The sequence below is a fragment of the Anoplopoma fimbria genome, chromosome 4 (genome assembly GCF_027596085.1).
Source record: "Anoplopoma fimbria isolate UVic2021 breed Golden Eagle Sablefish chromosome 4, Afim_UVic_2022, whole genome shotgun sequence".
NCBI lineage: Eukaryota > Metazoa > Chordata > Actinopteri > Perciformes > Anoplopomatidae > Anoplopoma > Anoplopoma fimbria.
This window is the reverse complement of record NC_072452.1, coordinates 19,273,330-19,297,925: the sequence shown is the minus strand read 5'-3', so window position 1 is coordinate 19,297,925 and position 24,596 is coordinate 19,273,330. Positions and strand designations below refer to the sequence as shown.

The following is a 24,596-nucleotide window of genomic DNA, read 5'->3' as shown; positions in this document are numbered from 1 at the left end:
TGTTGTGTATCTTAATTCATTCATTCTTCTGTTTGCATTGGGACCACGGAAACACAATTTCGTTCCTTTACATACTGCTTTTGCACTGCATATATATGGATGACAATTAAATTCTCTTATATCTTATCTTATCTCTCTATATTATTTATGTATGTATGTTTGTATCTATGTATGTATGCATTTATGTAGATAGATAGATAGATAGATAGATAGATAGATAGATAGATAGATAGATAGATAGATAGATAGATAGATAGATAGATAGATAGATAGATAGATAGATAGATAGTTGGCTTATAGCACCCCTTCTGTTTTACTCTAATAGGCTGGGCCTGTTGGTGTACTGAGGCACTGAATGATTTATCAAAGGGATCCTCAGTCACTGCTGTCAGGATCAGTGCCAGGTGGAAACTCAGTCTGCAATAGAGCATATCAGATTGCATGCTATTAGAAGCTCGTACTGTTTTTGTTGATGGGCTGTGGCGGGGTTTTTGTGGTGTCTCACTCTTTACTTTTTCTCGTACGCTCAATGTCAGATCAAGATAACTGCTAACACTTTCACACACCACAGCAACAAATACTCTTCCTGTGATCTGTCTTAAAATATAGTGTATTAATAACAAATCGTTTTTGCATTAACTCCTTCAATCGATACCGTAAGCGCAATGAAATATCCGCCAGTAAAAATCCAATATTTCATAAATCCATTAGTTAAACAAGCATGAACATGTAAACAAAAGCAAAACCTAATTAAAATGGCTCTGTCTGCAGTCTCTCATCCACTGCTGCTTTGTTTACACAAGCACAGCACGCACGATCGTCCAGAAGCCTTTTTACACAAACAAGCTAAAACAAAAACTGTCTGTCTGAAGTCTGTTTATTTTAGTTTGTTCTTGTAAACTTCCCTGCTGGCTGAGACAAAGCAGACATGAACACAGAGGACAATAGGAATGACTGATACTATATGTTCTTTATTATAGATTATTATCATTTATAAACTTCACTCATGAATGTGATTCATTTTATTAACATTTTTAATTTGTTTCCAAACGAGTTATTAATGACTTTACATAGTGACATTCTGTTGTAAACATTACTGTCTCTGCTCTAGAAACAATATTTTGTTATATCTAAATTATAAATGTTGTGAATTAAATATATGTTTTTAAAAGCAATCATTTAGTAGAAGTACAGGGGTATTACTCATTTTAGTAATCAAATTTTAAAGATGACTATCCCTAGATAAAGGACACCATAGATCTCCGACCTCCGACCTCCTTGGAAAGGGAGGGATGAACAGAGTGGTGCGGCTGTGGCGTAGTGGAGAGCAAGGTAGTTCTCCAATCAGAGGGTCGGTGGTTCGATACCCGGCTTCAGCAGTCGATGTGTCCTTGGGCAAGACACTTTACCCCAAGTTGCTCCCAAAGGCTTGCCATCGGTGTGGACTGGATGTTGCATGAATGTTAGTTAGAGTCTGATGGTGGCACCTTGCATGGTAGCCTGTCATCAGTGTGTGAATGGGTGAATGATATGTAATATACTACTGATTGTAAGTCGCTTTGGATAAAAGCGTCTGCTAAATGACTGTAATGTAATGTAATGTGTGTGTGTTGCTTACAATCTGCAACCTCACCACTAGATGCCACTAAATCTCACACACTGTTATTTTTAAGATAAAATAAGATAATCCTTTATTAGTCCCGCAGCGGGGAAATTTACAGGATTACAGCAGCATAGGTTATAGTGCAAACAAGAGACATAGTAAAAGAAAAACAAGATAAAAAAAAACTATAATAAATAAGCAATAAAAACAGTAAAGAATCCACAATAACTGAAATATTATATATACAGACAGAAAACTATTATAACTATAATTGCACAGTGTATTTATATTGTATAAACAAGGGAACTTTAGCCTAAAATACAGAACCAGTCAAAAGTTTGGACACACCTTCTCATTCAACTACTTTGAAGAATCTAAAATATAAAACATATTCTGGTTTGTTGAGCATTTGTTTGTTTACCACATAATTCCATATGTGTTCCTTCATAGTTTGGATGTCTTCAATATTATACAATGTAGAAAAAAATAAAAAAGAAAGAAAGAAAAACCATTGAATGAGAAGGTGTGTCCAAACTTTTGACTGGTACTGTATATACATACATACATATATATATATATATATGTGGTATTGCCTGTTTTACCTAACTCAAAAATCACTGGGTACTTTAACCAAATATATTTTTTAATTATTTAAAATCCAATTAACTTTTAACAGTTTTTATGAACGGAATATGATTTAGTTTGATGACAGTGTCAAAAACAGAAAAAAAAAAAAAAAAAAAAAGACCTTGTTTGGTTTACAGGATATCGCGATACTAGACGACGTCATTAAAAATACAGACCAAAAAACCATTGAATGAGAAGGTGTGTCCAAACTTTTGACTGGTTCTGTAATTACATTTTCTCCACTAAGTTCAGTTAATTTACTCCTTGTATGTGTCAAACACTTACTTTGCAATCAACTGTATTCTGACTGTGAGGAGAGTGAAGTTTTATTGTGAAAGCTGTGGTCGGAAGTTTACGTTTTTCTTTTCCTTTACAGCTGGCGGATCATGTGCAGCGTAGAGGCTATTCATGAAGGAATGCTGCGCAGATCTCCTCTATGTCCTGTGGTCATTTACACGTCCCCTATGATAAACCATGCTGCTTATGAGGCTCAGAAAGCTGCTCCCTACTGTGTCACTGGCTCTACCCAGGTGAGTAACAAAGTACATCTCCATTAAGGGCTGTCTTGGCTTACATAATTTAATAATAAAGTATTTAAACATATAAGAGTTGCATGAGTGTGTGAGTGCCTGTTGTTGCAGCCCAGCTCATGTGAGGCTCACCATGACTATTGTGAAAATACTTTCTGGGATTTACACACCATTGTTGCAATTCATAATGACACAGCAGTGGCTTTCACTTGACCCTCCCATTCACACGCACACACACACACACACACACACACACACACACACACACACACACACACACACACACACACACATAAGCGCGCCCCCGAGCTTCCTGGTTATGGCACTATCAACCAGTCTAACCCGGACGCGCGCCCCGTCCTGGTTCATCCTCGGAGCGCGTCTCTTCTCGTCCTTTCCCAGGCACGGAGCGCTCATCCGCCGCAGCAGCATGGCCTCAGACCCGGCGGCCACGGAGACCACCACCACCACCACCACCACCACCACCCGGTTCGACCTTCTGGTGATCGGCGGCGGGTCCGGTGGTCTGGCCGGTGCTCGGAGGGCGTCGGAGCTCGGAGCGGCCACCGCGGTGATCGAGAGCCACAAACTCGGAGGTACCTGCGTGAGTAACAAAAAACAACAAAAAACAACAAACAAAACAACAAACACTGTGTGTGTGTGTGTGTGTGTGTGTGTGTGTGTGTGTGTGTGTGTGTGTGTGTGTGTGTGTGTGTGTGTGTGTGCCGTCCTGGTACCAGTCAAAAGTTTATAGAGACATAGTAAAAGAAAAACAAGATAAAAAAAAACCAAGTATTATAAATAAGCAATAAAAACAGTAAAGAATCCACAATAACTGAAATATTATATATACAGACAGAAAACTATTATAACTATAATTGCACAGTGTATTTATATTGTATAAACAAGGGAACTTTAGCCTAAAATACAGAACCAGTCAAAAGTTTGGACACACCTTCTCATTCAACTACTTTGAAGAATGTAAAATATAAAACATATTCTGGTTTGTTGAGCATTTGTTTGTTTACCACATAATTCCATATGTGTTCCTTCATAGTGTGTGTGTGTGTGTGTGTGTGTGTGTGTGTGTGTGTGTGTGTGTGTGTGTGTGTGTGTGTGTGTGTGTGTGTGTGTGTGTGTGTGTGTGAGAGTGTGTGTGCTGCAGCTTTTCACACACAGGTTCACTGCGAAGCCTCCGGACTCCTTTTGTGGAGTTGGAAACACAAAACACAAAACAGCCATTGAATACAACTTTTGGACAATGTCTTAACGTGTATGTTTTAAAAGGGTTAACCGTGGTGAAAGAAACAAAAAAACACCACACATTGGTTCTGTCATTGAATACAAATAGTCATTAAAGCTGTAAGCTTTGAGGCATGTGTTTATACACAAGGGCTTCATGCAGATTTACTTATTATTATTATTATTATTATTATTATGAGGCTATTGTAATAGAAGGCTTTCCACATTGTAAGTGGTCACATTATTGTGTTCACCCACTTCTTTGATTTTTCATTTGGTATACATTACCAGTCAAAAGTTTGGACACACCTTCTCATTTAATGTTTTTTCTTTATTTTTATTTTCATTCTTTTCTACATTGTAGATTAATATTGAAGACATCCAAACTATGAAGGAACACATATGGAATTATGTGGTAAACAAACAAATGCTCAACAAACCAGAATATGTTTTATATTTTACATTCTTCAAAGTAGTTGAATGAGAAGGTGTGTCCAAACTTTTGACTGGTACTGTACATAAGGGCTTCATGCAGCTTTACTTATTATTATTATTATTATTATTATTATTATTATTATTATTATTATTACTTGTAATGGAAGGCTTTCCACATTGTAAGTGGTCACATTATTGTGTTCACCCACTTCCTTTATTTTTCATTTGATATAGACGGGAAGTTGATATTACAACACATTGCTGCAGTTGTGTCCTAAACCACATTCTGATTGCACAAGGCGACACAGTTGGTCCTGTTAGTTTCCAAATTTTAGTAATAATTAGTAGATACAAACAAACCATATAACAAGGGACTGTAGTATGATTCAATCTAGCCAAACGAAAGTCGGGAACCTACTACTTTTTGTTCATATTCATTTAATCATTAATGGACTTCCAGTTGCATCATAATCATATCATGATGATATGGTGCCGTGTTATTGTTTGGAAAAACTATATTAAGCATTTGAATTTTGGCAGGCGGTTTCATCGAGCTGGCGTTGAACTATTTTCTCTGTTTGAATGTTTTTCAGGTCAATGTTGGCTGTGTCCCGAAGAAGGTACACTTTTCTTTCTACTCTTGTTGCAATAGGCCGAGTTTTAACTCTGAGACATAATCTTTTTTGATCAAAAATTTACTAGATGTCTAACCCGTTGCCTTCACAGGTTATGTGGAATGCAGCAGTTCATGCTGAGTATCTCCACGATCACAGCGATTACGGCTTTGACGTTGGAAATGTTCGTTTCAGTTGGGAGTAAGTTACAGTGTCTTTTTTTTTTTTCACCTTGCTTTGTGCAACTACAATGAGCTCTTATGAAACAGGCAGTGATTGTTCCTGTAACAAAGAGGATGTCCATTTCACAGCACAAGTCTCAGTCTGTCGTTGTCCTTTGTTGCTTCCCTTCAGCCCACTTCTGTGTGTTTGTGAGTAATTTATGTCAAGTCATGGTGATATTCAAAGATAAGCCTCTGGAAGGCGTGGCTGCCCGCAACACAAGGAAACATTAGCAAAGGGACACAAAACACTAACGTCCCTCAGGGCTAGAAGTTCAGTTAAGGTTTGCCTGCATGTGTTCATCTAAAGGTGTGTCCAACTGTCAAGACATTGTTGAAAAAGTTCATGTTAAAATACAAGAAACATGTTCAATGTAACAGAATCTTTTCATACAGCACATCGTCTTTAATGTTTTAACTTTTTTGAAACTATGTCTGAATGTTTCAACTTTACAGCAGGCTGTAGTTTGTGATGTTGTGTTGGGTTGTTCGTGTTATTTTGTCCTTTCCATGTATGTTGCAGCAACAGGAGACCATAGTTTTCATAAAATATTTAAATCCCATCAGATTACCAATATTTTCATACGACTCAAATTATACAAGGTATATTTTTGTAGTCTCCACTAGCTGTAACATAAGAAATGAGTTATCAGTGGCATATTAAGTATAAAGAAGTACTCTTAGTGTTTACTTGTTTAGCCACACAAAGTCATAACATTTTTGCAAATGGCAACAGAAGTATTTTAGTACAACACAACTGTTTATGATAATGGAGTGTCTGTTTGTACCCGCGTGAGAATAGTCAGCTGTTTGACTTTCTTTACTCGGCCAAGTTGAATTATGCAAAAGTTAGCTAGCCGAAAGGCTTCTGGCAGAGAGATCTTGTAGTAGTAATGTAGCAAAAGTATTAGTATTAGTATGAAGAGCAATGAAGTATGTGTAGGGAGTAGGTTTGTGGTAGATGAATAGGTCAAACTCAGGATTTTCACCTAGGTTTGAGTCTCATGAGAAGTCTATTTCAAGACTCTATAGCCTTATTATTTTCTGTTTTTGTTATTTTTACAATACAATAGAGATTGTTAGAAAGTTTTAATGTCAAACCTTTATCTAAACTCCCCACTGTAATTTTTTTACTGTAGTAATCTAGAATAGTTTCATGCCAGTATTGTATACCTTCCTCATAATATAAGTGAACCTACTGTATCTCTGTCCGGGTTATAAACTTAACGTGTATTTTGGAGCATATTCAACCGTGTGAAATGCTTGTTTGAAAGGCTGTTGTTCTCAGCATTTATTTGAGTGTATGCTCTATTTATTTTGATTTATGATTTTTAAGAAGTGTTTGAGTTCGATTATCATCTGACCGTAAGTCTGTCTTGAATGAATGTGGGTTTAACAAACAAACAAACAAACAAACAACCTCTTATCTTGGATCGTTTTCTGTGTTTGCAGAGCTCTCAAGGCCAAAAGGGACGCTTATGTCAGTCACCTAAACCGCATTTATCGCAACAACCTTGACAAAGTAAGTTCACATTTATATCTTCTATATTATTTCAGTGTGTCTGTTGTTCTTCCCTATTTATACAGCTATATTTACTTCAGGTTAACATAATGACTGAAAGGTTTTCACTGGATTAATAATTATTTGACTTGTTTTGTTTGTTTATGTCGTTCTAAAGAAGAAAGTTATTGCAGGAGAAATAATGACATCTGATCCATTACAGGCTAAAGTCCAAACTATTCTAGGCCATGCCAGGTTTACAAATGATCCTGAGCCGACTGTGGAGGTCAATGGAAGAAAATATACAGCGCCTCACATCCTCATCACCACCGGAGGGCAGCCTACCGTTTTGACTGATAATGACGTTCCAGGTAGGACTTAATGTGCTCAGGTTTTACCTGGAACAGTTTATTTAATCCAGGGGTCGGCAACCTTTCTGATATGAAGTGCCATTTTTTTGATTTTCTTGTTATTCAGTGTTCCATTTCAACATTAAGTTTAAGTTGAATTTAAGTTTATTTGACACCAAATAAAATTCCACCAGGTCACAAGGCATCATGCATATCAACATTAAAAAATAACCAAACATTTTTCCCATAATCAGGAGTCAGGACAGGAGTGTAAAAGAACAATTAAAACTACTGTAAATAACTGTCCGCATAACTGCCAATAGTGTACTTTAAATAAAAGAATAACGTTTTCCCGAACACTAGTGTGCCATTGGTTAAGTTATCAATTGACAACGGCGTACCTAAGGATGCCTACCCATGATTTAATCCATTAGTTAACAAGAGGAGTTTTATAAAAAAAATTGAATACAAATAACATTGTGCAAAATATTGTGTTTATTTGTAATTTCAGGGGGAAGTCTGGGCATAACCAGTGATGGCTTTTTTGATCTTGAAACTCTGCCAAAGTAAGCTAACGTATAATCTCTTTAGTGTTCATACCACGTGTAAAGTTTGTGCATATAATAAAGTTTTGTTATCCCCAACAGGCGCACTGTGATTGTGGGTGCAGGATATATTGCAGTGGAGATGGCGGGCATCCTGTCCACCCTCGGGTCCAAAACATCCCTCATTATTCGACAGACGGGAGTAAGAAACCCACAGAATCACAACTTAATACTTAAATTATGATTTTCAAACTGTGTGAAATAATGCAAATACATGTAACTCCATGTTCTCAAACTCTTTTTGTAGGTTTTGAGGAACTTCGACAGCTTCATAAGCACAAACTGCACCAAAGAGCTGCAAAACTCTGGTGTGGATCTGTGGAAGAACTCTCAGGTGAAGTCTGTGTGTAAAACGGAAAGAGGACTGGAGGTGACGCTCGTCACCAAAGACCCAGAGAAGAAGAACGACGAGGAGAAGATCAGCACCATAGAGGAAGTGGACTGCCTTCTCTGGGCCATCGGCAGGCAGCCCAACACTTCTGGACTGAACATCGGCGCCATGGTAACAGTCTGTTTATGATGTAAACAGGATGCTGCACAGAAATGTGCAGAGGAAACAACATCTTAGCTCAGAGGGGAAATAGACAGATTTAACTGAACATCTTTATCGTCCTTATTGAGGGACGATGCATTTTTTGCAGCTGGAAACGCATGCAACACCCCAGAATAAAATGGTAAAGGTACATTTAAAACAGAAGACTACCTCTTATCATTATCTGTCTGCAAAGGGAATTAATTAGTGTTTGCCGTAGTTTTTCCTTATCACCCTTATTTAACTGCATAACTGTCCTCTTAGATTAAAGCAGCACTGCAGATCATTATGAAGTGTTTGTTTTATTAACGTACAGCTTTGTGAAATAACTGAAGTCAATGACACACTATATCGTCTCTTAATGTCACAGCTGTTTTATATAATAAGAGCCCAAAATAAACCAGGCATGGGAACACCTTAAATCGTCAATTAGGGATAATCCGGGAGCAAGACTAGACAACAGTCACTGAGCAGTCTTTGTTATGTTGTTTGTGAGAGGTGAAGAGTGAAATGCTTTGTAGCCCAGTTTTAACAGATTATATTACAGTTTGTTTACCTTCTATTTAAGGTACTTAAACATCCAGTAACATTGGGAATGTGTGCCATCACAATTTCAATTGAAAGGAAAGTTTCTTGTATTTAGAAAGCATGAAACTAAATGAAGTAAAAACAGAAAATGATGTGCTCTGTCATTGTCATTTTAGTTAATATTCATACCTGGTTTAAGAGAGAGGGCAGAGATTTGTCTTTGTTGAAATTTAAAAAACCAAGTTAAACAGTAATCTGTTGCTCCTGCTCTGTGTATTCTGGTTTATATTTAATGCTCAGAGTCTCCACAGTAGGATGAGTTGCTGTTGTTTCTTGCTGTAGACGGAAACAAAACTTTGTTGCTCACATTTTATTTTAAAGCTTAAGCTTATTTATAATAATTGCATAATAGTATTTCTCTCTGTTTGCAGGGTGTGGATACGGATGAGAGAGGACATATTGTTGTGGATGAGTTTCAGAACACCAGCAGACCGGGGATCTACGCTGTCGGGGACGTTTGTGGCAAAGCTCTTCTCACACCTGGTAGGAAGTTGCACTAACAAGTCAAATCATTTTGCAGACGTTGAAAACTACACAGTCGTGATTACATTCTTGCTTGGCCAGTGTGGTCTTTGAAAGGCTGATAGACTAAAGGCTTCAGTAGGGTTTGGTTGGCATGTTGAATATCTCTACATTTGTTTTTTATGCAGAAAAGGTATTTTAGTATCCGTTCACAGGAGACATATTAAGACGTCTTCAGTTGAACTTCAGGAGTTAAGGTCACTTTGTTTGAGCAGGTGAGGACTCTAATTCTATTTAGTGTCTATTAGACGAAAGACCTGCTTTAGATAAAATCACATTTAAACAAAAGGGGCTCAAAGTAACTGCACTGGAATTGTCAGAAAATGTCCTCGCCCATTAAAATTCTGTTATGGTTTTGAGTGAGAATATCATATATATGTGATGATTACAGGAAGCAAATGTTTTTGTCAGGTTGCCCTGTTAACAAGCTCTTGGTGTAACTTCTAAAAAAAGAAAAGGTGCAAAAACACGACAAAGAGAGCTTTTCAGCTGCAGATCAGGTTCAACAAAACGTGGTGGTGTGGTTGAACTTCCGAAAAGACATTCAGACAAAGATTTGAGTTCTAAAAACTAAACCTATTGTCTTTAAACAAGGCTTTAGGGAGCAGAAATAACTGATCATATCTAGTTACTGTTTACTTCTCCCTGCTTCATGCACTGTTGAAGTAGGTGCAGTGCCGCCCGACCACTTCGCTCTGCTGCCTCGGGGCGACTGGTTTCCCCGTCGCTCAGAGGTCCCTGCGGCCGATCCACCCGGTCACAGCTTTTTTCTGTCCTGGCCCCTCAGTGGTGGAATGAACTCCCCACTGACGTCAGGACAGCAGAGTCGCTGCCCATCTTTAGGCGCAGGCTGAAAACTCACCTCTTCAAGAAGTACTACCCTGAGCCTTCCTCGTAGCACTTATTGTATTCGTATTAGTTGTTGCACTTACTGTATTCGTATCAGTTCGCTGCACTTATTGAATTCGTATTCGTTTACTGCACTTATCCTATTCGTAGTAGTTTGTAGCACTTATTATATTCGTATTAGTCTGTTGCAATTATTGTTTTCGTAGTAATTTGCCTCTGCACTGTACTTTTGCTCTGGTTTATGCTTTAAGATGCTTGTTTAAGAAAGGAGATGCACTTATGACTTCTGGTGACTAGTAGTTCTCTTGAATACCTATGTTGAATACACTTCCTGTAAGTCGCTTTGGATAAAAGCGTCTGCTAAATGACTGTAATGTAATGTAATGTAATACTCGTTTTTCTGCTTTCAGAATGAAGCGTTTTACCTGAAATGTTTTCTTAGCACATGTACTGATGTTGTGTTGTGTTGTGTGTCGGGGCAGTTGCCATAGCTGCAGGCAGAAAGCTGGCACACAGACTGTTTGAGGGCAAGAAGGACTCCAAGTTGGACTACTCCACTATCCCCACCGTGGTGTTCAGCCACCCCCCCATCGGGACGGTGGGCCTCACAGAAGGTGAGCAGTAGTTTCACTATCAAACTTAAACTTTCACATGATTTACAATGCCTGTATGTCCAGTGTTTTTCATCCTTTGTAGTACTCATGAGGACAAGAATTCAAAATGCTTAATTTTTGTTACTGTCCCAGAGGAGGCCATTAAATCTAGAGGAAAGGAGAACGTGAAGATCTACAAGACGTCTTTCACTCCGATGTATCACGCCATCACGAGCCGGAAGAGTCAGTGCATCATGAAGCTGGTGTGTGAAGGCAAAGAGGAGAAGGTAGGAGTCATCTGTTATTTACAGGTGGTGAAAAAATATAAACAATACTTTTAGAGATAAGGAGTTATTTATTTAAGTCATTCAAATAATTGTAACGGTTATGATTGGTATTAATCAAAACACAATTAACTCATTGTTTCTTCAGGTACACGTCGTTCAGACTTATCTCATATGAAAATCTGAAAACTGCTTAAAACTTAAAAGTTGTACCTGTGAATTCATTATTGAGGGATTAGTACTCTAAACGATTTCAACAAGAAAAACACATGACTTCATCCTTAGGTTATGTCTGGTTAAAAACCTTATTCAAGACAATTAAATAAATATGACCTACTGCATTATGAAAACACACCTACTGGTATCAGAACACTTTACTTCATCAGTGACTCAATGAACACATGCTAATTAGTCTAAGTGAACCAGGTACCAGCAAGCACACATTAGACTCTTCAAAGAATGTCAAATCATGTGGAAAAAATAAAAGTAACAGCTATTAATAGGTTTAATTGTTGTTGTTTGGTGTACTTGTTTTCTCTCATAAGCAGCCAGACGTAGACAAGTTGAGTCCGAGTTTGAAGTATGACTTCACCTGCAAATGGGAAATGCAGAGGCTTCTGTCTCCGTGCACCAATCCTGTAATCATGCAGAGAGGGATCCATCTATTATGTTTAAATTATTGGGTGTGTCTCTTGCCTTTCTCTAAAGACGGATTACCTCTCCTGCTCTGACTATGTTGAAATCACAATGTTTTCTCCACCTTCACATGCTGTTTAAGCCACAGCTGACGTCAACATGTTACACACCCAATCTCTGCAGATTCTTTTCATTTGGGAATTCTTTGAAGTCATTTTATTGAAGTAGAAGTAGAAGAGGCAGGTTAAGGAAAACGCTTAACACTAAATTCTAATGCATAAGATAAGTGGGGAAATTTGCAGGATTACAGCAGCAGGGTGGATAGTGCAAACAAAAAAATTAGAGACATAATTAAAAAAAAAAAAAAGATCAAAACAAGTATAATAAATAAGTTAAAAAACATTAAAAAAACAACAATAACTCAAATATTATATAAACAGACAGAATTATTTTTAATATTGCACAGATTTAACCTTTATGTTTGTGACTTTATTTTTTTTATTTTTTGTCTCTTTTAAACACCAACTTCTGCAGTGATTTTCAGAGGCTGACGTGTCTCTTTGTTTTTCCTCAGGTGGTGGGTCTGCACATGCAGGGTCTGGGCTGTGACGAGATGCTGCAAGGCTTCGCCGTGGCCATCAAAATGGGTGCTACCAAAGCAGACTTCGACAAGACTATCGCCATCCACCCCACCTCGTCCGAGGAGTTTGTCACAATGCGTTAATCCCGATACGACCAGCAACCCAGACAAGCACACCAGGACAGAGTCGCTCATCAACTTGACTACTTGCTTTCTAAAACGACATACTTACATTTTCTTTCATTTAAGTTATATTACTCGTGCGCAGTGTTTCATCTTTTTTAAACTTCTTCCTAAATGGACCAAGACCGAGTTATGGCTTCCTAAAACTGTACTGTGGGTCTTGATTATTGATTGATTATTCTGGGTTCCATTTTTAATGATTGTGAAATGAATGAATGGATCTGCAGGTATTGTTGTCAAGTGATTGCATGGGTAATCAAAAAAAGACCTTTCCTAGTGTATGTGTTTGATTTGTTAGTCAATTGTCAGATGAATATTACAAACACTGCTAGGCACATATTTACTTCTTATGCAAGGCCATAACATATCTACTGTACTGTTCTAAAGTTTCAATAAACACACAGGTTTTTTTCTTAACTGTTGTGATTCTCTCTCTTCATTATGTGACTATGAGTGTTTATTTTTTTATTTTGGTGTTGAGTTTCATCACTCTTCCCCACCAGTGCCCTTCCCTGTTTGTGTTTACAGTTGGCTTTGGTTGAGTAATGAATGAAGTTCTGTACATGTTTAGACAGAGGGAGCTGCAATCCTTCTCATACCTAAGAGGGACTCTCTAGCACACACTTTCTTCACAAAAAAAGCAGAATGATTACCCTGCTATGTACTACCCAGAAGTTACGTGACACGAACTGTACATTCATACTGTCCAGATGCAATAGCGTGGTGGATCTATTTCCCTTTTCTGTCTTTATATTGTACTCGTATACAGATAAAAAGATGATTGTATTTTTTACTACATTTCTTTGACAACCAAAGTTATTAGATGCTTAACAGTTTATGATTTCCACATTCAAAACACATAATATAAACATATAACTAAGATTAAACTTCCTAGCACGATGTAAAGTAATTCAAATGTACTCCATGTCAACCATTTACACAAGAATAAATGTATGTTTAGATGTTAATAAATCAATAATATTTGATAGATATAATACTACCCTGACAGAGTCCATTCTGCTGCATAAGGATGAGTATTTTTACTTTTGGTACTTATTGTGGATTTTGCTGACAACACTTAAGTACTATTACAACAATAAGATTTACAGTGTTGTATATATACATATACAGTACCAGTCAAAAGTTTGGACACACCTTCTCATTCAACTACTTTGAAGAATCTAAAATATAAAACATATTCTGGTTTGTTGAGCATTTGTTTGTTTACCACATAATTCCATATGTGTTCCTTCATAGTTTGGATGTCTTCAATATTAATCTACAATGTAGAAAAGAATAAAAATAAAAATAAAAATAAAGAAAAACCATTGAATGAGAAGGTGTGTCCAAACTTTTGACTGGTACTGTATATATATATATATATTATGGTATTGCCTGTTTTACCTGACTTAACAATCACTGGGTACTTTAACCAAATATTTTTTTAAATTATTTAAAATCCAATTAACTTTGAACAGTTTTTTATGAACAGAATATAATTTAGTTTGATGACAGTGTCAAAAACAGAACTGAAAAAAATAAATGACCTTGTTTGTTTTTACAGAATATCGCGATACTAGACGACGTCACTAAAATAAAACCACACTCTCGCGAGAACGAAGTCGTCGACGTCACCGCTGCGTCACAGGTCACGTCCACAGCGGCGTTACAGTCAGGTTGACCATAGATTCTCAAAATGGATCCAGATTATGCAGAACAAACTTCACAATAAAAAGGTAATGGCTGTTTTAAAAACCCACCTCCTCTCTACATGAACGCGCTGCTCGGTCACGTCGCTTATAGCCACGCTGACGTGACGCGTGCATTGAATGTTGCTGTGTCTTTGCCTTAATCTGTCTGATTTGCGCTAAGCTAACATGCTAACACAACAGTGACTGTGTGACATTTGTGCAGAGAGTTCCTGCACGTCAGAGAGGATGTTCCCCGGCCTGGCCCACAGACCATGGCACGTCTTCTTCAGGGTCTCCTTGCAGGGCAGGGCTCCCTTCTCCCAGAGGTCTCCCAGGCTCCCCCAGCTGTGCACCGGTGAGGACTGGTGTAACTCATCCCACCATGGCTGACTGTGCAGTAGAAGACTTAACACATGTTGTCATGCTTTGTGTTGTTGCACAGGAGGCGTGAATGGCTTGTGGTTCAGCCTTCCAGACTGCCGTGTTGCCTCTTCAGGGCTGCTGGGTAAAGTGCAGTACTACTCTACCTCTGGCAGCAGTGATGATGGTCCCCCAAAACCAGCACCTGGTGATGCTCCATCAGCAGAAAACGTCCTGTCTGCTGCAGCAAAAGCCACCCCAGCTACAGCAGGTGATGTTTCAGAAATACTGCAGTAGTCGTTGTACATTCGTATTCACGATTTGTCCTTGTTCTAACTGTTAAAACTGTCGTTATTGCACGCCTTCACACCCTCAGCACCGGGAAATGTTGCTGGTAAGTTGAGATGTGTAGGACAATTCAATATTCCCTCCCTGTCATTTCTTTCTCAGTTTACATCTTTGATTCCATTTAAATGTTTGCTCTCGTAGGTCCATTATCTCAGGGGCTGACAAAAGCTGAGACAATCCAAGTGAAAGGTACTGAACAATATTTGTGCATGCCTCACGTGAATCAGATTCTTTATGCAAGACTCGTTGCCTTACTCTCGATTCACTTTGTATGTTTAGCATCTTCAGAATGTGGATGTGATTTGTGTCCTGCATAAGAATGAGGACTAGTGAATGTATGGATGAAAACCCTGTGTCATAGTTTCCTTCTGTTGTAACATGCAGTTCGGGCAGTCCTGAAGAAAAGGGAATATGGAGCCAAGTACACTCAGAACAACTTTATCACAGCAGTCAGAGCCATGAACGAGTTCTGCCTCAAACCAAGGTAACTCCTGATCCCCACACTGACTGTGTTTCATTTATTTGATATATGCAACACTAAACTGCATGTCTCCATGGCGAGGCTGAATTATTACTGAATGCTCCTCTGTTCTTTGTAGACATGTTCAGGGCTAGCTGAGATCTGAGATACATTCCTTTGAGTTAATAAGTAAACATGCTGTGTTAATGAAATGATATAAGACTGCCTAACACTGTTTAACTCAGGTCTTCCCGAATCTTTTTCTTTCCCCCTTCCCATTATGTGTTCACAGTGATCTGGAAAATCTTCGAAAGATCAGAAGACGCAGCCCCCACGACGACACAGAGGCGTTCACTGTCTTTCTGCGGTCAGACGTGGAGGCCAAGTTAGTTATACACCCTTTAGCTTTCGAGATATTAACAATACAACTCTATATGTCTTCCAACAAATTATCAAATCACTGACTGTTGATTTTTATTTATTTTTTTATCTCTGTGACAATTAGAGCGCTGGAGGTTTGGGGAAGCCAAGAGGCTCTAGCCCGAGAGAGAAATCTCAGGAAAGAAGTGGAGAGAGAGTACCAAGAGAGTAAGTTTTTATTTTTCCCTGGCTGGTTGTGAATCTTTGTGAACATGCAGTAATACCCAATATTTTGTCTCAATGCAAAAGTTCAACATTTTGCGGAATTCGTCTTTTCCCTTTCTGCCACAGAGTTTGATGAGAAGATCAATAACACTTTCATATTATATAACAGCCGGTCTGCTTAGCAGGAAGTCTGGAAACAGCCAGCCTGAGTTCACTAATAAACAAATGTAATATCTTGTTCCCATTCAGATAAATAGATAGATATCTTTATTTGTCGTGTCATGCACAAATAGTGCCCAACCCTCATGGGTTTATAAGACACCAAAAATACAGCTGCAGTGGACACACATTTCATTAAGTTACATTCAATTACAAAATTACAGGTTGCTTCACTGCTAGATCCTAAACAAAACATTCTGCTTTTTCTAGCGACTATTTTTTGTCAGGTGCCGGACTATTTCTTGGCTCTGAGTAGTTTCTACACAAACAGCTCAGTTAAGTCACTGCTTGCTGACAAAAAATAGTCCCACACATCACCTCCTTTATAACATGATAATGACTGAGCTATCGTGGTGCTGGTAGGCAGATTTTGTCATTTTGAACAGAACCAGGCTAACTGATTCCCCCTTCTTTCAATGTTAAAACTGAGCCCAATTCAGTCAATGTGTGAATATTTGTACAAATTGTTTCACAGCTGTTATTAATTATTTGGTCTGTTTGACGTTTTCTTTTATTTGTGTCTCTTGTTTGTTGGACTCCAGATATTTTTCGTAATCAACAGCTGTTGAAGGAATACAAAGACTTTTGGGGAAACACTAAGGTGAGCCTCTCATCTTGTTTGATTAGATGATCAATTCTTTGCGTCATGTTTTATATGTGAAAGAGAAAGTAATGTGGCTATTAGTGGTGTATTAATGTGACCTTTGTCTTTGTAACAGAGGTCACTGCGTCTTTGTGTCCGTTTCATTTTCTGTTGTCGTTCATGAAGTGCCCTTCTTTAGTGAACAGTGATGTTTTTTGAATGACTATACTATACTGCTCTACAGCCTCTCTTGTGCTTCATTGTATATTCTGTACTCTGCTGGTTTGTTTTTCCAGAGTAATCCCACAGTATTCATGCAATAACATCAACTGTATCATTTTGTCATGTAATCAACAGAGCTGTAAATTCCCATTCATGTATTTGATAAATCAATGGCCAGTTGTGAAATTTCACTTTGCTTTCTCTTTGTACCACGAAGCCCCGATCAGGCCCGAGGGCGACTTTCCTACAAGGGCCGGGGAAGGTGGTCATGGTCGCTATTTGCATGTAAGTTTTGATTCTCTCGGCCTGGTTTCTGACTGCTGATGGGTTTTTGTTGGGATGTTGTTCTGTACTTGAGAGGGATGCCATGGTGAGGACATTTTCACCCATTGCAAAATCCTCAAACCTTGTTGCCGGTCAACTCTCCTCACTCTTGTCACCTGATAAGTGAAATCTGTCTATTGTGTCTCCGCTGCTGTATGGAGCAGACTTTAGTTTATAATTGTAGCACTCTAAGAATTGATAACCCAGTTAGTGTTTTACAAATTAGAGTTTTTTTATTTGATAAACGTGGGGGCTGATATGTGGAAAAGAACTTTATGGATTTTATTGTTTTTTTGGGGTGTTGTTAAATTATAATACTGCCTAACACTGACTACAGCGTGACGTCTTGAACTCAGTGACTTTACTAAGCTGTAGCACAAACAGTGGGAGGTAATGGATTAGAGATGAACCATAAGTCTGCTCTCAACAGGGTTACTACGTTCAGTTTGTCGGGTGAATATCTGAGCGAACATTTGGAAAAATGAACAAAAATACGTACTACATTTGAGATGTTTTGTTCTAAAAAATACCCTGCACTGTAGAGTTTTTTGCACTTATTAGTAAAGACTTGAAATCTGAATTGGCAACTGCATGGGCTCTTGTCTCACATGTCCTGTAGCCAATTCGATTAGGATGATTGTGTTAGAGGACGTGCAGTCACATGAATTCTTTACTTCACTTAGTTTGGACTCACGAGATTCAAAAGTTATGTCCCAAATAGAGGAGAGGTCTAATTAAAGTGTAAATTCTGTGTTTCAGGAGCAGCAAAACAGAAAAAGTTAAAATACTTTGCAATAAGCAGAAAATATTTGAGCATGGGAAAATGGAAGTAATTGTATGTTTTTATTCAGTTTAACTTTAATCTCCAGCCAATTTCATTTGCCTACACTATTATCAGTCAGCTAACTATGGTTTTGTTTCCAGCTTCCTGATTAATATGTAGACCACCTCAGTCAGAGCTGCTGTAAACCATTAAATTATCTATTAGATTCTAAACAGATTATAATAAATCATCTCTTTAAAATCCCTTCTTAAAACTTTATTTATTCATTAAAATGTTTCACTTTGTTCCTATTGTATCGGTTTCATCGTTTCATCTTTTGTGCTATTTTCTCAGTGTTTGAATTTTACCGTAGTGTTTCTTGCTTTTTTTGCGCCTTATTGTTTTATTTATTTGCTTTGTCTGTCAGAACACTTTGTAAACTCTGTTTTTAAAGGTTCTTTAAAATGTAAAGTTATTATTATTTACAATTTTATTGCCTTTTGAGTGCTTTATCTAATTTTCTTTTTCTTTTTTTTTTTCTCAGCAACGGGCTGAATTTCTTCTTCAAGCTCCTGGCTTGGGTCTACACTGGATCAGCCAGCATGTTCTCCGAGGCCATCCACTCTCTGGCCGACACCTGCAACCAGGCCCTCCTCGCCCTGGGAATCAGCCAGTCTGTCCGCAACCCTGACGCCGGCCACCCGTAAGCACCACCGTAACGTTATAACACCGACAAAACTATGGTGGCTTAAATGTTGTTGAAGGGAGAAAACTAGTCCTGGTTGTGTTAAAATGACCGTCAGCTGTAATAGAGACCCTTCGTCTTGTCCAGGTACGGCTTCACCAACATGCGCTACATCGCCTCCCTCATCAGTGGAGTGGGTATCTTTATGATGGGAGCAGGCCTCTCCTGGTACCATGGCATCATGGGATTGCTGCACCCAGCGCCCATGGAGTCTTTGTTATGGGTGAGTGTCTGTTTTGACCCATTTATGTAATATCAGATATATAAAGGATAACGATCCAACACGTCACGTTTCTGTGTTACAGGCTTACTGTATTTTGGCGGGCTCTCTGGTGTCTGAAGGAGGTAGTTATATAAAAAATGAAACTTTGATTACATTTAAAAATGACGTAGCTTTTTGTACTGAAACATGTCTTTGTATATTTTTTCCCAGCCACGTTACTAGTAGCTGTCAATGAGATAAAGAGGAGCGCCCAACTACATGAAGTATCATTTTATGAATATGGTATGTACAACGGAAATTTCATTAATTATAATGACAAATAATTGATGATGCACCTGGCTTTACAATGAATCTGTCGAGGTCAGACAACAGTATCTACCTAAAACTGCAGGTAACATGTCCTTAAGATAAAGGTGAGGCAAATTAATTCTGATTTAAGTGAATTTGATGAAATCACATACGACCGTGTTTTGTGTTAGACTGTGACTCCAAAGTTGCAAAGTTTAAATTGTAATGTGTTTTCAAATCCACATAAACTGTATGCTCTCTCTAGTAACCAGAGGAATTGCTCGAGGTTTTGATCTGAGCAAACGTGAGGTCAGGCACATCTTGGATTGGGTTTTATCTACCAGTAAATAGCCAAACTTCACAAATGTTTCTCAAGGCGTTTCACAATCTGTTTAACATTAGACACCCTCTGTCCTTAGACCCCTGCTTTGGATCAGGAAAAGCTCCCCTGAAATAAAACAAGTTAAAAAAAAATGGAAGAAACTCTCCTTGGAAGGAAAGACTTGCAATAAATGTCTTGTGCGCAGAATAAACAAATGTAATGAAATTACTGTTTAGAAAATCAGGATGAATGATCCTTGCCCCAGGATCAGTTTAATAAGGAGCAGTCTTACCTCTCTAGTTGAATGAAACCAGCTGTTTTCTGTCATTGCACACAGACTGTGTCATTCAAGTTTATTTGCTTATGGTGAAGGAAAGAAGGAAAATCCAAAACTCAAAGTGTAAGCGGGGTCTTGTGTTGTTTTTAATGTGTGCAGTAATGCAGAGTCGCGACCCCAGTACCAACGTGGTGCTGCTGGAGGACGCTGCCGCTGTGTTAGGAGTCATCATGGCTGCCGGCTGCATGGGGCTCACCTCACTCACAGGTAAACACAGAGGCATGGAGACACTGTTGGATTATTGGAGTCATTCAGTTTCAATCTATTCTATTGTGCTAAGTCTCTGCTGTCAGTGTTGGCAATGCTCTAGATTCCTAAAGTTTAACAGATACTCTTTCTTTTTCTCCTCCTTTGTCCCTCTCTCCCCGTGGCGTCCCAGGTAACCCTTACTACGACAGCCTGGGCTCTCTCGGCGTGGGCACATTGCTGGGCTCCGTCTCCGCCTTCCTCATCTACACTAACACGGAGGCTCTGCTGGGTCGCTCCATACAGCCCGAGCGTGTACAGAAGCTCACCGAGTTCCTGGAGAACGACCCTGCAGTGAGGTCAGCTAATGAACACACGCGCACACTTCCACGGCTGTAAAACACGAACCGGTTATAGAATCATTCATGGGAATCCCCCAAAATACAATGTTTTGTTGTCTGACTACGTTAATATTTATTTTATTTTGAGCAGGGCCATCCACGATGTGAAGGCCACTGATCTGGGAATGAGCAAAGTGCGCTTCAAGGCTGAGGTTGACTTTGATGGCCGAGTGGTGACACGGTCGTATCTGGAAAAACAAGACATTGACCAAATCCTCAATGTAAGTTATTTTCACTCCTTTTGGTATTAATATTTTCTTCATGTGTTACATTACATTACATTACAGTCATTTAGCAGATGCTTTTATCCAAAGCGACTTACAGGAAGTGTTTTCAACATAGGTATTCAAGAGAACTACTAGTCACCAGAAGTCATAAGTGCATCTCCTTTCTTAAACAAGCATCTTAAAGCATAAACCAGAGCAAAAGCATAGTGCAGAGGCAAATTACTACGAAAACAATAATTGCAACAGACTAATACGAATATAATAAGTGCTACAAACTACTACGAATAGGATAAGTGCAGTAAACGAATACGAATACAATAAGTGCAGTGAACTGATACGAATACAGTAAGTGCAACAACTAATATGAATACAATAAGTGCTACGAGGAAGGCTCAGGGTAGTACTTCTTGAAGAGGTGAGTTTTCAGCCTGCGCCTAAAGATGGGCAGCGACTCTGCTGTCCTGACGTCAGTGGGGAGTTCATTCCACCACTGAGGGGCCAGGACAGAAAAAAGCTGTGACCGGGTGGATCGCCCGCAGGGACCTCTGAGCGACGGGCAACCAGTCGCCCCGAGGCAGCAGAGCGAAGTGGTCGGGCGGGGGTGTAGGGCTTGACCAAGGCCTGGAGATAGGAAGGAGCTGTTCCTTTCACTGCCCTGTAGGCTAGCACCAGAGTCTTAAACTGGATGCGAGCTCTTACAGGGAGCCAGTGTAGAGAACGGAGAAGGGAAGTTGTGTGAGAGAACTTGGGGCGATTGAACACCAGACGTGCTGCAGCTTTCTGGACGAGCTCCAGGGTCTGATGGCCGACGCCGGGGCTCCAGCAAGTAGTGAGTTGCAGTAGTCCAGGCGGGAGATGACCAGAGCCTGGATGAGCACCTGCGCCGTCTCCTCAGTGAGGAAGGGGCGAATCCTCCTGATGTTGTAGAGGAGGAATCTGCAGGAGCGTGTGACCGATGCAATGTTTGCTGAGAACGACAGTTGGTCGTCCAGGGTCACACCCAGATTCCTCACAGTCCGAGTTGGCGTCACCACGGCATCATCAATGGTGATGGACAGGTCTCGGTGCGGGCAGCCCTTCCCCGGGAGTTCTTTAAAGCAGCATCCCTTTTCTTTAATATTTCTGCTTTAAATCTTGATCTCAACTTTTCAATACTGTGATGTATGGCAGGCAATAAATGTGTCTTTAGAACTGCATTATGAAGCCTTCTGTATCTGCTTATTGTTGACAACCGTCAAAGATTTTTCAGACATTAAAGGACGATTCAAGTTTTTTTTTTCTACAGAGTGAACAAAATGTTTAATGTGGAAGCTCGGATGCACATCACACAAGTAAACGTTTTAACATTACAGCCCTTCCACTGCAGCTAACACAGCTACTTTTAATAACAGAAACTGATCATTTACGGGACGTTTTAGGTTAAACTTCAGTGATTTCCAGTTTCCTTTTGCTAATTGTTGGTTCCCTGCTCCCATTCTGACACATTTGAAGAAGTATTTATTAAAAACATGCATTGTTTTACTTACAGTATACACAGTACTACTATAGCGGGTCACATAGGTACTCTCCGTATGATCTTGCAGCATGCAGACGTTTATAAGTCCAAAGATTTAGATTTCTCTTGCAACAGGAATCTGGAAGAACCAGAACTTGATTTCATGAATTTGTCACTCTTAAAATATGTGATATATTTTTGTCTTCTGCTGTATCCAACATGCTAATCTACATTGCTTATCTTTATCTTCACTTACTTATTTAAGTGTGTGTGCTTTTGTGTTTCTGCAGGAAATCCAGCTGGTGAAGACCCCCGAGGAGCTGGAGAGCTTCATGCTGAAACACGGGGAGAACATCATAGACACTCTGGGGGCCGAGGTGGACCGCTTGGAGAAAGAACTCAAGGTTATTGAACATTAAACTTGTCCTAATTGTACAACAAACCTAGAAACTCCAGTTTCTACTACTTCAGGATGGTATTATTATATTTATTTACTGGGATTAATCCGAACAGCAAAGACAGACTTGTATGTAACCTCGTTTTGTTCCTCTGCAGCATCGTAACCCGGAGGTTCGTCATGTAGACTTGGAGATACTATAATGGCGGACGGGTCTCCGCTGAGGGAACATCCTAGTGTAAAAAGAAGAGGAAAAAAGACGAAGGGATGGCCAAGCCTGCCTCCGCTATCTGCCTCCTATCCTGACCACCATAAAACAAACCTCAGTCTCCGCACAACTCATCAAGTCTTACTGTAGAATAGTCCACAACTGTAGTGGAGGACAGCGTTTGGGCAAAGATCATGCTTTCTCTTATTTGCTTGAACTTCAGTTAGCTGAGATCCACTTTGACATTCAAGTGTGAGTGTTTCTGGCTGAAGACTAAGAACTGTCATTAGTCGCCTGAAATCGTAAGAGAAATATAAACCTCTGGTCACATACATATATGACAGTTTGGTCTTGTGGTTGTTTTGAACTCACATTCCTGCATGAATGTGTTTGGGTTCCTTTGAAAACATGACAACAACAAAATCAGCAAACAGGACCAGTATCATTTACTAGACGTGTACTTTACTTTAATGTGATGCTTGAACCACAGTGACAGGTTTCCTCCGTTAGTGCAAAGGAAACCTGAGAGCTACATATTCAAAACAGATTTAACTGCTAGTCAATATTAGATGTTTTTTTTCTTCTTTTATTGTAAAAACGGAGGAACCGAAGACGGCACGATGCTGCTGCAGGTCCTCTTATAAGAGTTTATGAGAAATAGATTTTATTGCACTGACAGGGTAAAAAAAAAAAAGCAAATTAAAAGGTTTTATTAAGACTTTTCATTTGATTGTATGCTGGAGTTTAACAGTGAATGAAGGTTAAATACAGTTGCACTTATTCAGAATCAGCTTATGCAAAAAAATAGATATTAGAAAACAGGGTGTTGTCATGTTAAATATATCCCTGCGATATTATGAAGACCAGTTGAAAGTCTAACTAACAAATGTACTAGTTAACCATTTATTTGACATGTTGCTCTTTATTCAAAGTGGCATCCCTCTCTTTCACTTCACATTTCTCTCTCTGTCAGCTTCACACTCCAAACTTTGATATTCTCCAAATTTAGTACCTTTGTCTCGTGAGGTTTGGCAGCTGATCAGCAGGTGACTGATGGTACTGATCCAAAGATGAAAAACAGGATGGTTTTCAAGCCCCCGGTGTAAATAAGATGTCCATGATAATGACTGGACCAGCCCCGTCTCAAAACAGGTTTTTAATCAGTCAGGATGTCAGCCTGTACAGTGTGTGTATCAAATGATCAAATGATCAAGTGAATTATCTCTTCCTTGGTGTTTCTGCTGAATAATCAGTGTCAAACTGAGCTTTTTTTTTGGTTTTACATTCTACATTTCCTTTAGTCAGCCACAGCTGGAGCACTGCTGCCTGTTTAACATGTTAAATGCTTCAGGAGGAGTTGGGGGGGCGGGGTGGGGAGCGGAGTTATTTGGGAGGTTAAGATATATATTTTTGAAGGTGTTAATAGTGTAATAATATGTTCCCGGTCGGTTGTAACAATGTTGCCGCTGCTGAAGGAGTTGGAATAAATTTGAAATAATTTATTAAATTATTTTTGCTTTTTTTTTTCCTTTTCTGTTCTTGTGGTCTGATTTCATGTTCAAAACTGCTTCATGTGAAGTCTGTGAGCAACACTTACTGAGGACAATAAACCCCCAAAGAAGGACTCCTGGATGCACCTAAAAGCACCTGGAACAATAAAGAGGAATATGTCTCCATCCTTTCTTCCAGATTGAAGACCTGTTTCCTGTTGAAAGCT

The 24,596-nt window shown here is 39.1% G+C and overlaps 2 protein-coding genes across 4 annotated transcripts; both read left to right on the top strand.

The window, feature by feature from the left end:
• Nucleotides 1-2,616: 2,616 nt before the first annotated feature.
• gsr (glutathione reductase) lies at nt 2,617-12,912 on the top strand. 2 transcript variants are annotated; one of them, XM_054597104.1, is made up of 13 exons: nt 2,617-2,760; nt 3,163-3,364; nt 5,031-5,057; nt 5,164-5,252; nt 6,725-6,794; nt 6,997-7,144; nt 7,635-7,689; nt 7,771-7,870; nt 7,976-8,230; nt 9,220-9,331; nt 10,702-10,833; nt 10,966-11,099; nt 12,307-12,912. In XM_054597104.1, exons 1-13 carry the CDS (start codon nt 2,705-2,707, stop codon nt 12,454-12,456), a joined length of 1,530 nt encoding a protein of 509 aa, XP_054453079.1. In that variant the 5' UTR covers nt 2,617-2,704; the 3' UTR covers nt 12,457-12,912. The 2 variants fall into 2 exon arrangements, with proteins under 2 accessions (XP_054453079.1, XP_054453080.1); XM_054597105.1 differs by lacking the exon at nt 2,617-2,760 and having other exon boundaries at nt 3,312-3,356.
• A 1,221-nt stretch (nt 12,913-14,133) lies between these two features.
• On the top strand, nt 14,134-23,211 carry slc30a9 (solute carrier family 30 member 9). 2 transcript variants are annotated; one of them, XM_054597423.1, is made up of 19 exons: nt 14,134-14,231; nt 14,410-14,541; nt 14,629-14,817; nt 14,923-14,940; nt 15,036-15,083; nt 15,279-15,378; nt 15,647-15,739; nt 15,860-15,942; nt 16,701-16,759; nt 17,181-17,248; nt 18,595-18,753; nt 18,883-19,018; nt 19,101-19,140; nt 19,229-19,300; nt 20,065-20,172; nt 20,345-20,510; nt 20,644-20,773; nt 22,565-22,678; nt 22,830-23,211. In XM_054597423.1, exons 2-19 carry the CDS (start codon nt 14,433-14,435, stop codon nt 22,872-22,874), a joined length of 1,737 nt encoding a protein of 578 aa, XP_054453398.1. In that variant the 5' UTR covers nt 14,134-14,231; nt 14,410-14,432; the 3' UTR covers nt 22,875-23,211. The 2 variants fall into 2 exon arrangements, with proteins under 2 accessions (XP_054453398.1, XP_054453399.1); XM_054597424.1 differs by lacking the exon at nt 14,923-14,940.
• The last annotated feature ends 1,385 nt before the right edge of the window (nt 23,212-24,596 follow it).

Coding starts and splice junctions, on each gene's coding strand:
- gsr (XM_054597104.1), top strand. CDS start 2,705: ATGCTGCTTATGAGGCTCAGAAAGCTGCTCCCTACTGTGTCACTGGCT. Junction 7,871..7,975: donor TCATTATTCGACAGACGGGA/GTAAGAAACCCA, acceptor CTCTTTTTGTAG/GTTTTGAGGAACTTCGACAG. Junction 8,231..9,219: donor GACTGAACATCGGCGCCATG/GTAACAGTCTGT, acceptor CTCTGTTTGCAG/GGTGTGGATACGGATGAGAG.
- slc30a9 (XM_054597423.1), top strand. CDS start 14,433: ATGTTCCCCGGCCTGGCCCACAGACCATGGCACGTCTTCTTCAGGGTC. Junction 15,084..15,278: donor TGAGACAATCCAAGTGAAAG/GTACTGAACAAT, acceptor TGTAACATGCAG/TTCGGGCAGTCCTGAAGAAA. Junction 18,754..18,882: donor AACCCTGACGCCGGCCACCC/GTAAGCACCACC, acceptor CGTCTTGTCCAG/GTACGGCTTCACCAACATGC.